The sequence below is a fragment of the Coregonus lavaretus genome (genome assembly GCF_964263955.1).
Source record: "Coregonus lavaretus genome assembly, chromosome: 24".
NCBI lineage: Eukaryota > Metazoa > Chordata > Actinopteri > Salmoniformes > Salmonidae > Coregonus > Coregonus lavaretus.
The window spans coordinates 13015796-13029939 of record NC_140011.1 but is presented as its reverse complement, the minus strand read 5'-3'; the positions used below and the strand labels follow the sequence as shown (position 1 = coordinate 13029939).

Below are 14144 nucleotides of genomic sequence, written 5' to 3'. Positions count from 1 at the left end.
AGTAGAATGTGAATACTACTATATTACTATATGAAAGGAGGTTGAAAGCTGTGTGCGGGGATGAGAGACTATAGGCTCGCCTCGAAGGGGACTGTTCCGGATACCACCAAGGTGTGGTGGTCTTTTCTGGTGCTTTTACAGCTGCCGAAGCACCTGGGTGCTACACTTTCGGGAGTTGACGATCCAGCCTACCTACAGAGAGGAGCTGAACATCGTAGACGTCAAGTGCCTGATGAAGAGCTCCTGGCCTGACTGACATTTCTACCTGACTGTTCCATCTATGTCAAAGACTCCAGCCATCCAAACCATATACTGTTCTCTCTGCTACCGCATGGCAAGCGGTACCAGTGCACCACGGCAGAACCAACAGGACCCTGAACAGCTTCTTCCCCTAAGCCATAAGACTGCTAAACAAGTCTGCTAAATAGCTAATCAAATGGCTACCCGGACTACCTGCATTGACCCTTTGTTGCACTAACTATTTTGCACTGACTCTATGCACACATATTGGACTCTACCCACACACTCACACATACTTACACTGACACCCCAACACACACATACACACATTGCATACACCCACACACACATAACATGTCCACACATGCATGCATACTGACGTCACGCCACACACAAACTCACACACACACACTTTCACACTCGCACACACGCTGCTGCTACTGTCTATTATCTATCCTGTTGCCTAGTCAATTTACCCCTACCTCTATGTACATAGCTAACTGAATTACCTCGTACCCCTGCACATAGACTCAGTACTAGTACTCCCTGTATATAGCCATTTTATTTTTTACTTGTTATTGTTATTCATTATTCACTGTGTATTTATTCTGTGTCACCATTTCTATTTTTATTTAACTCCGCAAGTAAGCATTTAACTGTTCGTCTACACCTGTTGTTTACGCTGCATGTGACAAATAACATTTGATTTGCTCCCCCCGCTCAAGCAACTGCCTATGCATACTGCCTCAATGCCTTATCATCTGAAGCAGTGGAAGCCAACCGCTCAAGACTCTGCCAAAGAATCTGCCATCTGTTTTTGTGTTTGTTTTTTAAAGCAACTTTGAGATTCTGTTTGTAATGAAAAGTGCTATATAAAATAAATATATTATTATTACTTTTATCATCATTATTATTATATAGCTTGATAATCAAATGTGGTACTAGGCCTACAAATGAAAAGAGAAATAAAACCACAACCTCATTTCACTTTCAATAGTTGGTTTAGTATTGTTTTCCCAGATCAATGCAAGAATTCTAGCATTGTTACCATAGCTACAGGAAGTAGGGGTGCTGAGGGTGCTGCAGCACCTCCTGAAAAATCTGAATAAAAAATCAATATTGATAAAAAAACATGTTTTTATATCCATTTTCACAAAGGTAGTGCACTGGGCCTTTACTAATCCTTTATTAGCAGACAGATATAACCATCTGTAGTGCAGGCAAACATTTTTTTACAGCGCCGCAATATATCTCTGTTTATTGAATAAATCGTACATGCACTGGATTGCAATGCTGGTGCGGTAAAATAATCCAGTCCAATTTAATGAATTACAGTGTAGGCTAATCCAAGTGTAGGCTATGACACAATGTAAATGTAGAAGGCTAAAACGTGGTCAGTGGCAGATCAAAATAGTGGCACGAAGTCTCCGGATGAACGACGTTGTCCATGGTGCTGTCATTCAAGGTCCTTTATTACTCTGTTCGTAATGAGCACAGGATGGTTGCATTTTGGCTTCTGCTCAGATGGATGAAGCCAGCAGGGAACACATGCAGCACACAGACACCACCGGATACAGACCTACCACAGATCTTACTTGCAGTGGTGTAGTGCTATTGTTTTAGGTGACGGAGCGGGGAAAAAATGTCAACGATGTCATCATTTCCTCAATCAAAGTTTGTACCGACAGATGTAGCCTATTGAATAGCCTATCACCACAGGGCTCTCCAACCCTGTTCATGGAGGGCTACCATACTGTAGGGTTTCAATCCAATCCCAGTTGGAACTAACCGATCCATCAACTACATAGAATTGCAGGAAATGTGTTTTAAAACAGCCATATAATCAAGCTTTTGGTATGGTGTATTCATGCATCTCAATAAACTATAACCTACATGCATTATTACCTCTAATTTGGTCCAATTTACATGTACATTTTCCCACCCCGACATAGCCTACCAAGCTAGAACGTGCCCTGCGTCTCAACCAATATCCAATATAGGCTAAATATCACAAGCAGGGCTCCAGCAACTTCCAGAGAGGGTCAGGCTCTTCGGCTTTGCGGTGGCCACTCTGGATTGGGTGTCCTGGCGAAATGGTGTCGCTGTAACCAAGTGCTCACATATCGTTCTAAGTTCCACTGCGTAAGAGCAGGTCGGTGGTGTTTTAAGAATGTCAATGCAGACACGGTTAATTTAGAATTATTTTTCAACATTCTGATTATCTTAACTTGTCAAGTCTCCAACGGGCCTCCGCAGTGCACACGTTGCCTACAGTTCTTCATCATTCGTAAGAGAGAAAACAGGGAAGAATCCACCATTTACCTACTTCTTGGCTGCTGTAGCCTACGTATTTATTTGGTTTGTCATTCTATCGGTTTTTTGGTACTTAAATATAGGCGAATGTATTTAGAATTGATCAGAAAAGTTTTCCATGTATTCTCAAATTGAAAAAAGTGAGGGAGTGCCGCTCCCTCGCGCTCCCCCAGCACTACACACTGCTTACTTGTGAAGTGAAGGCAGCTGCTCAGCATTATTTCATCAATACATTAGTGAATTTCTTTAGCCCCAAAAAATATTTGCACAAAAGTAGTGCACTGGGCCTTTACTAGTCCTGTATTAGCGACCATTATAGCCTTCTGTAGCGCAATATGTAAAGTGTTGGTCCCATGTTTCATGAGCTGAAAGAAAAGATCCTAGAAATGTTCCACACGCACAAAAAGCTTAATTCTCTCATCCCTGTTAGTGAGCATTTCTCCTTTGCCAAGAGGAGGAGTATTTCTGTCTGTAATAAAGCCCTTTTGTGGGGAAAAAACGAATTCTGATTGGCTGGGCCTGGCTCCCCGTGGGTGGGCCTATGCCCACCCAGGCCCAGCCATGGCTGTGCCCCTGCCCAGTCATATGAAATCCATAGATTAGGGCCTAATGAATTTATTTCAATTGAATGATTTCCTTATATGAACTGTAACTATATGTTGTGCTTATATTTTTGTTCAGTATATGCTAAACACATATTACTGCAACTCGCTGTTGGCTGGGCTCCCTGCCTGTGCCATTAAACCCCTACAACTTATCCAGAACGCTGCAGCCCATCTGGTGTTCAACCTTCCCAAGTTCTCTCATGTCACCCCGCTCCTCCGCACACTCCACTGGCTTCCAGTTGAGGCTCGCATCTACTACAAGACCATGGTGCTTGCCTACGGAGCTGTGAGGGGAACGGCACCTCCTTACCTTCAGGCTCTGATCAGTCCCTACACCCAAACAAGGGCACTACATTCATCCACCTCTGACCTGCTAGCTCCCCTACCTTTACGGAAGCACCCGCTCAGCCCAGTCAAAGCTATTCGCTGCTCTGGCACCCCAATGGTGGAACAAGCTCCCCCACAACGCCAGGATAGCGGAGTCACTGACCACCTTCCGGAGACACTTGAAACCCTACCTCTTTAAGGAATACCTGGAATAGTATAAAGTAATCCTTCTTCCCCCATCAATAAAAAAAGTTTTTTTTAAAGTGGTTGTCCCACTGGCTATCATAAGTTGAATGCATCAATTTGTAAGTCGCTCTGGATAAGAGCGTCTGCTAAATTATGTAAATGTAAATGTAAACCAAACATTAGGAACGCCTTCCTAATATTGAGTTGCACCCTTCTCCCCCTCAATTTTGACCTCAGAACAACCTCAATTCGTAGGGGCATGGACTCTACAAGGTGTCAAAAGCGTTCCACAGGGATGCTGGCCCATGTTGACTCCAATGCTTCCCACAGTTGTGTCAAGTTGGCTGGATGTCCTTTGGGGGGTGGCCCATTCTTGATTCACATGGGAAACTGTTGAGCATTAAAAACCCAGCAGCGTTGCAGTTCTTGACACAAACCGGTGCACCTGGCACCTACTACCATACCCCATTCAAATGCACTTACATTATTTGTCTTGCCCATTCACCCTCTGAATGGTGCACATACACAATCCATGTCCCAATTGTCTCCTTATTTAACCTGTCTCCTCCCCTTCATTTACACTGATTGAAGTGGATTTAACAAGTGACATCAATAAGGGATCATAGCTTCACCTGGATAGTCTGTCATGTAAAGAGCAGTTCTTAATGTTTTGTATACTCAGTGTATATTCAATGTTTATAGAACACTCCACAACTCAAGCCTGTACTTTGCACAGGTAGGCCATGCACAGGTACTTGAGAGTAAACTCATCCTCCCTCCTTTCTTCTCGGTGCTTTTGGAAAGTGGATGGTGCGATCAACAGTATGGTGCAATCAACAGTATGGTGCGATCAACAGTATGGTGCGATCAACTTCAACCCTAAAATCCAGCCAGCAGATGGTATTCTTATTAAGTAACTGAGAAAAGATCCAGAGAGCACTCTGTTTATTTAATAGGACGCTTATAAATGTGGTATGACTTCGTAAAGCATTTGTGTAGAGCTTACGAATGAATGCCTTATAAAGCCTTTATATGTCCGTTTGTTTAATAAAATGTGGCCAAAGTTACGAGTGTAACTGAACTGGGTCACAATGTCTAAAACAGTTCATAGCATCCTGTTGGTTACTGTTATTATGATTACAATTAATTATACATAAAATACATCAGACACCTCCAACAGCAGTCATTAACTTATTTATTATACTGAATTTACAAAATGAAAAGTAAAAGCAAGACTTGAATAAACAGTATTGTACATTTTTATTCCTGTATTTAACTAGCTTCTTTAGTTGTTGTTGACTTTTTGAAAAGCGTTCCACTGTACACAAGGCTGATGAAGTTTAGAACCTTTTAAAAAACACCCAGATGCTAGTGGACTTTCCGGTGCCGGGGCATAGGAGTAAGAAGGACACTGGTTTAGACACAACCTTTTTCCTGCCACTGAGATGCAGGGAACCCAGCTTAGCCATAATACCACCCAGACTTCTACTGGTACATGAGGGGGAATAGAGGGTAGAAACTAACTGATAATAATCCACCATCTTGTGCTTCTACGTGCTTAATACGAGAATGGTCCTACTAAAGTCTATAGCAACTAAACATCTCTCAAAGTTTATATCCAATACATACAATTATGGTGCTTTAAAATAACAGTTGCATATTTAACAGTTAATCTCCACCATGGTTTAAATGGAGCCAAATATGGAGCACTAGAAAAGCTAAAATGTTTGTCGGAGGATCTCAGTGGCCTTCCCACAGATCCTCAGCTAGACCCTGACCCTTGACCTCTAACACTGAGATCAGAGTTCACTCCAGGTCTAGGATCAGATAAACGTTCACACAATCTGAAGGTTAACCAGTTGGGTGATGAATAAATCTGACCCTGCATCAGTGGTTAGGGGAGACTTAGACCTCCTCAGAGTTGAACCTGTACAGGCACACAGCTCTCAGACCAGTCTCTCTGTCTAACACAGACCACTAATAACAGGAACACATCTGATGCAGGCCTAGATGCCAACTTTTTCACAGACAGCACTTTGTCAGTTTTAAATTTTAGAAGGAGAAGGCATTCAAGGGTTCCAACAGGTCCCAAAGTTTAGCTTTCATATATTTAACGGTCATTTAGAAATAGTAATGGTCATATAATGTTGAAATCCCCCTGTTGGGTTTTGTACTGAGTGAGGAGGGTACATCTCATCACTCCTCCGTTATCAAACCATTTCACAAACATCATTTTCAGACAAAGAGGAAAAAAACACAGCTAACCGAATGGAGATACTTTATATTTTGACACATCAATATAAGGAAGCGTTAAACATCGCTGCCATCTAAACATGTCCAGTAGTCATTGTTGTTAAACACCTGTAGGAGGGTTGGTGGAGAGAGAAGTTCCTTTAATGTTTTCCAATGAATTCCTTGGATGTTTTATGAGCCAATGTAAAACACAGTGGTATTCTTTACCCCAGACCACAGAGAGCAGCATGACCTATTCCAATAGCAGACTGTCATAACCCTAACCCTCAATACGAACTAATTCAACAAATGGAAACTAAAACTAAAACAATGGTGACTTCAACATGGTGATCTGTTACCGTGATGACCAAAATATTAAACATATTTTTAAAAAGCAAAAGTCAATCTCTTCGGTTTGGAATGAAATTCTTACAGTATCAAAAAAAACATTCACCTTCATTGTCACTGGATGATATGACGCTAGGTAGGGAAGATAGGAGAGTAATATAAATACTTCAGGTTTGAGTAGAGTATAGCATTGCCCCCTTTAGAACAGAAAAACAGACAGTCCACAGTATTGACAGATGCCCACGTAGCCCTGGGTGTGTGTGAGGGGTATGTTTGGGGTCGAGGGGTGTGTGTGTGGAGGGAGGAGGTGAGGGGGTCACAGGTTTACCTGAAGGGGCACCCTGCTCTCTCCCTACACCCATGGGTGGGGTGGGTGGCAACAAAAGGCATGCTGAACTGAGGGAGGGTGTATATAGAAACCCCCCTGGCCAGAGGATGGGGGTAACAAAGGGGGGGGAGACTGGGGCAGACATTGGGCTGTATGGAATGGTAATGGAGGGCAATATGGGGACCGTTGGAATTGTCTGGGGCAAATTGGCAATGTGGGGCAACTGAGGGCCGATACAGGAGCATTGGATGGTAGTGTGAGGGAAGGTTGGAGGCAGATAGCTAATGTTGAGGGCAGTTTAAGGGCAGCGGTGTTAGAAGGTCTTCCTGTGGATGGCCCGTGCTCTGTCCTCCTCATACTCCTTCTTACTGACCCACATCTTCTTAAAGGTGTCCAATGACGCCAGGATGGAGCCACTACACAGAACACAAGAGGGAGGAGAGGGATAAGAGATGAGTGAGTGAGTGTGCTATCAGGTCGTAAATCACAGCTGGCCTGGTACATTGTTTGCTGCCTCCAGTCATTAGGGATTCAGTTTCAATTACTCAATATTTTGGACAAAAACAGACAAATGTCAATACATTCAAACTAGCAAGGGCAATGATCACAAGTTAGTCATAACGTGACTAATAGGCTAGCTTATCTATTTATGTAGCCATTTCTTTAGCAAGCTTCAAACGCGGAGCCTAACGTTGGCTAGCTATCTTCTGGGACGATGTCATGTCATTGGACGAATGGGTGAGTGGCCGACTTTTTCACCCCATATCGTTTTTCTGTGGCTCCAGCTAAAGATGCAGGTGTCATTTGGTTAGCTAGCAAGAAATGTGAATCACTTTGCTAGCTAGCTATGCTGAACTCGAACGACTGTTATCCACAGTTAGCATATGTCTTAGTTGTCAATCCAATATAATTTGGCATCAATCAAATGGGCAGGGAGGCAGGCAAGTTCCCATTCAGTTATTAAAACGTGGGTTGGGACCAGCATGCATTGGGGGACAAGCATGCATTGGCAGGCAAAGTGCAGAAGGGTGAGCAGGCTACTATTCCCCATTGTTTATCGGTGCTCTTTTGACAGCCAACTACAAGCTGAAAAAGTTTGAAAGGGTTTATCTACTGTTCCCTTGTTAGATTTTAGCTCATCTCGCTCTGGCAACATTAGTTGTTGATCTTCTTGTTGTTGATGTGGATAGGAAACTGAAGGAGAGAGAGCCTAACTTTTCATGGTTGTTTGATCAATAGGACTGTAAAGTTTCCAAATGTACGAGGACTCCCGTGGTAATTACATATTTGCAGAAATCCATTCAGGTGTATTTTGTGGCTTTTGGCGAATGCTTTCTAATGATCTAAAGTTGCGCTGTTGTTACTGCCTGTAAACACACAGTCCGGTTCAAAGTGAATGACTGCAAGCCGGTGTGACAAATGATTTATTTGCATATAGGCCTACTGTAGCTCTGATTGGCTATGGTGCACCGGTCTGTGTAGAGTCCGGTCCTGGACAAGACATATGTTTTTATTAGGTTTTATTTGCTGCAGTGTCTATTAATTGTCCAAACGCACGGCCGCTTTTCCACTCTATATTGCTATAGAATTTTCACAAATGCCTTGCTGTACGTCATTCCTAAACATTCTATGAAAGTATGAAAGTGACCATATCTAAGTGGTCGCTTGTCAGAAAATGTAAAAAAAAAAGTGTCATATTCTTCCTGTGGGTGTATATAAACAGATTTTAATAGGATTTCATGTTGCTAAAACGCTGTCAGTTCCACTTTAAAAAGGCCCGCGACATGGTTTATGAAATTATATAAAATGCGCACGAACTTGCGAAAGAAAGGTAGCTCCAGTAAATGGGGCAGAACTTTTGAATGGTTTGGGCAAGAGATACACGGTTATCAGAGATGTAATGGCGCAAGCATGACTGTCACTGTGCTCTGTTTTCCCCTCTATGGCACTCAGAGGCTGCGTGACAGCGAAGCCTAGTCAGACTGGCCTGTGCTCTTGGTTCTAACAGGCTAAATGAAAAGATACTGTATCCACTTCGCTCAAGCTGCTCCAATAATTACACAAATGTAACAGAAGACTCATCAGTGTCTGCACACCTGTCACGACTTCCGCAGAGGCTGCCTCCCGTCCTTGTTCGGGCAGGTTTCGGCGTTCGTCGTCACCGGCTTACTAGCTACTGCCGATCCCATTCTCATCACTCCACTTGTCATGTCTTGTCTTGTCAATCACACACACCTGGTGCTCATTTCCCTAATTAGTATGTGTATAAGTGTTCCCCTCGTCTTTGTGAGTGATTGTTTCATTGTGAGCGCAAGTAGGTTGAGCTACTCTTCCATTTGTTATTGCCAAGGTGGAATATTTCCCTTATGATAGTTTCGTTTTGACGCTGGGTGCGTTTTATTTATGTAAACGGAATCAACTCTGGACTTCGGTGGTTTACCTCCTGCGCCTGACTCCTTCATTCACACCTCATACCAGGCAGTGATGCAACCAGTCAGGATGCTCTCGATGGTGCAGCTGTAGAACCTTTTGAGGATCTGAGGACCCATTACAAATCTTTTCAGTCTCCTTAGAGGGAATAGGTTTTGTCGTGCCCTCTTCACGACTGTCTTGGTGTGCTTGGGCCATGTTAGTTTGTTGGTGATGTGGACAGCGCAATAGAGATTGCATCATCTGTGGATCTGTTGGGGCGGTATGTAAATTGGAGTGGGTCTAGGGTTTCTGGGATAATGGTGTTGATGTGAGCCATGACCAGCCTTTCAAAGCACTTCATGGCTACAGACGTGAGTGCTACGGGTCAGTAGTCATTTAGGCAGGTTACCTTAGTTTTCTTGGGCACAGGGACTATGGTGGTCTGCTTGAAACATGTTGGTATTACAGACTCAGACAGGGAGAGGTTGAAAATGTCAGTGAAGACACTTGCGAGTTGGTCAGCGCATGCTCGGAGCACACGCCCTGGTAATACGTCTGGCCCTGAGTCCTTGTGAATGTTGACCTGTTTAAAGGTCTTACTCACATCGGCTACGGAGAGCGTGATCACACAGTCGTCCGGAAAAGCGGATGCTCTCATGCATGTTTAAGTATTACTTGCCTCGAAGCAAGCATAGAAGTAATTTGGCTCGTCTGGTATGCTCGTGTCACTGGGCAGCTCGCGGCTGTGCTTCCCTTTGTAGACTTTAAAAGTTTGCAAGCCCTGCCACATCCGACAAGCGTCGGAGCCGGAGTAGTACGATTCGATCTTAGTCCTGTATTGACGCTTTGCCTGTGATGGTTCATCGGAGAGCATAGCGGGATTTCTTATAAGCTTCCGGGTTAGAGTCCCGCTCTTTGAAAGCGGCAGCTCTACCCTTTAGCTCAGTGCGGATGTTGCCTGTAATCCATGGCTTCTGGTTGGGGTATGTAACACATACGTATGACGTATGATGTCACCATCGATGCACTTATTGATGAAGCCAGTGACTGATGTGGTGTACTCCTCAATGCTATCGGAAGAATCCCCGAACATATTCCATTCTGTGCTAGCAAAACAGTCCTGTAGCTTAGCATCTGCTTCATCTGACCACTTTTTTATTAACCGAGTTACTGGTGCTTCCTGCTTCAGTTTTTGCTTGTAAGCAGGAATCAGGAGGATAGAATTATGGTCAGATTTGCCAAATGGAGGGCGAGGGAGAGCTTTGTACGCGTCTCTGTGTGTGGAGTAAAGGTGGTCTAGAGTTTTTTTCCATCTGGTTGCACATTTAACATGCTGGTAGAAATGAGGTAAAATGGATTTCAGTTTCCCTGCATTAAAGTCCCAGGCCACTAGGAGCACCGCCACTGGATGAGCTTTTTCCTGTTTGCTTACGGCCGTATACAGTTCATTGAGTGCGGTCTTAGTGCCTGCATCGGTTTGTGGTGGTAAATAGACAGCTACGAAAATAGATTAAGAATATAGATAAACTCTCTTTGTTGATAGTGTGGTCTATAGCTTATCATGAGATACTCTACCTCAGGCGAGCAAAACCTCAAGACTTCTTTAGATATCGTGCACCAGCTGTTGTTTACAAATATACATAGACTGCCCCCCCCTTGTCTTACCAGAGGCTGCTGTTCTATCCTGCCGATACAGTGTATAACCCGCCAGCTGTATGTTATTCATGTCTTCGTTCAGCCATGACTCGGTGAAACATAAGATATTACAGTTTTAATGTCCCGTTGGTAGGATATACGTGCCTGTAGTTCGTCCACTTTATTATCAAGCAATTGTAAGTTGGTCAATAGTATCGATGGCAAAGGAAGATTAGCCACTCGTCGCCGGCTCCTTACCAGACGCCCCGATCTCCTTCCACGATATCTCATTTTCTTTCTACTGCGAATGACGGGGATGAGGGCCCTGTCGGGTGTCCGGAGCAAATCCCTCTCATCCGACTCATTAAAGAAAAATTATTCATCCAGTTCAAGGTGAGTAATCGCTGTTCTGATGTCCATAAGCTCTTTTCGGTCATAAGAAACAGTAGCAGCAACATTATGTACAAAATAAGTTATAAACAATGCGAAAAAAACACACAAAATAGCACGTTTGGTTAAGAGTCCATAAAACGGCAGCCATCCCCTCCGGCGCCATTACAATGGTTGGCAGAGGATGTGGCTGGCTGATCACAGCGGTCACACATGATATTGGATGAAGCACTGATTCTGATCTGACATCATGCTCTGAACTCCCGATATTCCCTTACTAGAATGCGTAGGGATGCATTCTGTTCTCAGTCAATGATTTCAACATGTCAATGATAACCAAAATGTTCTTCGGATCTACACGATTCCCTGGTGTGTGTGTGGTGATCTCTTACCCGATCCACGTGGAGTACAGCCTCTCCTGAGGGGCGGAGATCTGGACATGAAACAGAGCGAGAGAGACAGGAAGTCAGCAGGGGCTTGTTGACGCGACAACATCCTGCCAACATATGCTAAAAACATCAGGCTTATACTAACATGCTGAGCTCTGGCCAAGAAGAGGCCCCTGGGCATGAACTTGGTTATTAGTTACTATACCTTGATTTTCACGTCTTTGGGAGCGAGCTTCTTCACTTCGCTTAGTAGCCTGTCACCGAAGCCTGCAGCAGAAAATACTATGTTAGCTAACAGTGTGTGTGTGTGTGTGTGTGTGTGTGTTTCTGTGCAATGCTGAGCTAAGAAGCCTTAAACCACGAGAAAACACCCACTTTCCATTCACAACACACTGGTATTAGTTGATGTCGAACAGTCAGTGTGTGTGTGTGTGTGTGTGTGTGTGTAACCTTTGAGCAGTGTAGATCCTCCAGACAGTACAATGTTGGAGAAGAGTGTGCGTCGGAGGTCCATGTCAGACTTCTGGATGGCGAAAGCCAGCACCTCATGGATCCCCTCGCTCTCGTCTCCGATCAAGTCTGGCCTGAACAGCAGCTCTGGTGCTCGGAACCGGGCTGGACCAATCTGGACAGGGGGCAGAGGTCAACAGTCAGAGTTAGGGTCAACTGGGTGTCAGATTAGGCTCAGGGTCATCATGGTGATTATGATGTTGTTGATGTTTGTAGTCCTTCAAAAGAAAATGAAGGTGTGTGTTAAATACTAACATCCAGCGTGCTGCCGTCGGGGAGGGTGTACTGAGCCTTCTCTGTCTCCAGAGTCTCATCCTTCTGGGGGTTCAGGGACAGGTAGCAGGCTCTCTGAGGACAGAAACACACACATTATCACCAAATTCCTATTGACAGCTATAGAGCCCTGCGTTTCTTTTAGTTTGGTTACGTGTGTGTGTGTGTGTGTGTGTGTGTGTGTGTCACACGCACATGTACACACAGTCCGTCCCGTACCTCTTTGATGGTGCGAACAACCTCAAACTCTGCGGAGGTGTGGAAGTCGTAGCCCTCCTTGCGTAGCAGCAGCCGGAGGTAGCGGGACACGTCCCTGCCAGCGATGTCCACCCTCATGATGGAGTGGGGGATGGCAAAGCCCTCGTAGATGGGCACCGCGTGGGTCACCCCGTCACCCGCATCTAACACCACCCCTGTGGTACGCCCTGTTGCATAGCTGGGCAAGAGAGGGATGAGAGTATAACACACACACAAAAGCGTATGTGAGACACGACCACACACACACACAGGGAAACATACTCACAGACTGAGGACTGCCTGCATGGAGATAAAGAGGGCGGGGACGTTGAAGGTCTCGAAGAAAACCTCAGCCGCCTTCTCCCTGTTCTTACTGGGGTTCAGAGGCGCTTCAGTCAACAGGACAGGGTGCTGGAGGGAAGGAGAGAGAAGGAAAGGGAGAGGGACAGTTGTATCATATGCGACTAAAGCCAGTGACCGTGGCTACTGAAGGAAGCATGTGGTCGACTGTTCTGCAATGACCACCAAAACAAGGAATAAGGTTATAAAAGAGAGGAGAGCTCACCTCCTCTGAGAAGGTCTGCAGCTGTTCCTTGGAGTAGACGTACTGCCAGATCCTCTCCATGTCGTTCCAGTCCTTCACTATGCCGTGCTCCATGGGATACCTCACTGACAGTAACCCTCTGTGCTCCTGAGAGGGGAGGGGTAAGAGAAGGGTTAGTTAGAGGCTTGTTGTGACAGGCCCATTCATAGTGTGTGTGTGTGTGTGAGGAAGCCTATGGTGTGAAGCCTACCTCTGCTTTGGGTCCAATGAAGAGGTCCCCCTCCAGGGCTCCTGCCATCACGCGCACATGCTTGGGACGGCCCACACTGGATCACACACACAGCAGAACACAACAGATTCATGAACACAACCCAAATCCCTTGGATGCTATCTGACTGAATATCAGCAGTGTGTTATTGGTGTAGGATAAGTAAAAATTGAGGTCTTACTAGTTGGGGAAGCAGTATTTGGGGATCTGGTCTCCAGCAAAGCCAGCTTTGACAACACCTGAACCCTGGGGAGAGAAAGTACGATAGAGGTAAATAGGGGGAAGAAATAAAAACAGAGAGGAGAGAAAGGGGTCCATATTGAGCTATGACTGCTTGTGTTCTCTGTCCTCACCCACTGCAATTAACACTCCTCGTGTGTGTGTCTCATAAGACACAGCCTGAAGCCAAAGAAGGCATCATCCCTCTCTGGCTAAGACATCACACACTCTCCAGCCTTTGTCTGCTGGGTCATGGCAGCATCACAGGGCTTTATAATTCAAAGTTTCATAAAGGTTTGAGTGCCACTCATGTAAAACAGTATGCTACTTGTATAGCTTTCAGACAGAGCCCATGACAGGCCTCAGGGCTAATCAGGGCAACAGATGACACAGGTACTATGTTGACAACAACCTGCAAGGTTGGGTACACTCATTCAGGATAAATAATCTAGCAAAGAAATTGAAAATGCAATTTCAAGTAGTTTTTTTTGGATTGAAGTTGTTTATTTTTAGACTGGTATACGCTAAGGCGCATGATCAGTGACTGATGGCGATAGTTAGCACTTGCTAATGCTGTTAGCTAGCCAATTTCTCTGGCAATGCAGGGCTAGCATCAGAGACGATCCACCTCAAAAAGCATAAGAAAATGGATGACACCCACCATCTCAGATTGCTCTAAAATTGTTTA

At 44.8% G+C, this 14144-nt stretch overlaps 1 protein-coding gene across 1 annotated transcript in view; it reads right to left on the bottom strand.

Annotated features, from left to right (window-relative positions):
* Positions 1-4848: 4848 nt before the first annotated feature.
* The window catches only part of LOC311099406 (beta-centractin-like), a gene marked incomplete at its 5' end in the record, with an annotated part of 10848 nt that continues 1552 nt past the window's right edge, over positions 4849-14144 (bottom strand). Inside the window, 10 exons of the mRNA XM_084140104.1 lie at positions 4849-6995; positions 11409-11449; positions 11611-11672; positions 11856-12030; positions 12171-12263; positions 12408-12624; positions 12712-12836; positions 12991-13116; positions 13220-13295; positions 13419-13483. Of these exons, the coding sequence (XP_083996230.1) occupies positions 6893-6995; positions 11409-11449; positions 11611-11672; positions 11856-12030; positions 12171-12263; positions 12408-12624; positions 12712-12836; positions 12991-13116; positions 13220-13295; positions 13419-13483 (1083 nt within the window). The 3' untranslated portion in view covers positions 4849-6892. The remainder of the gene's footprint in view (positions 6996-11408; positions 11450-11610; positions 11673-11855; positions 12031-12170; positions 12264-12407; positions 12625-12711; positions 12837-12990; positions 13117-13219; positions 13296-13418; positions 13484-14144) is intronic.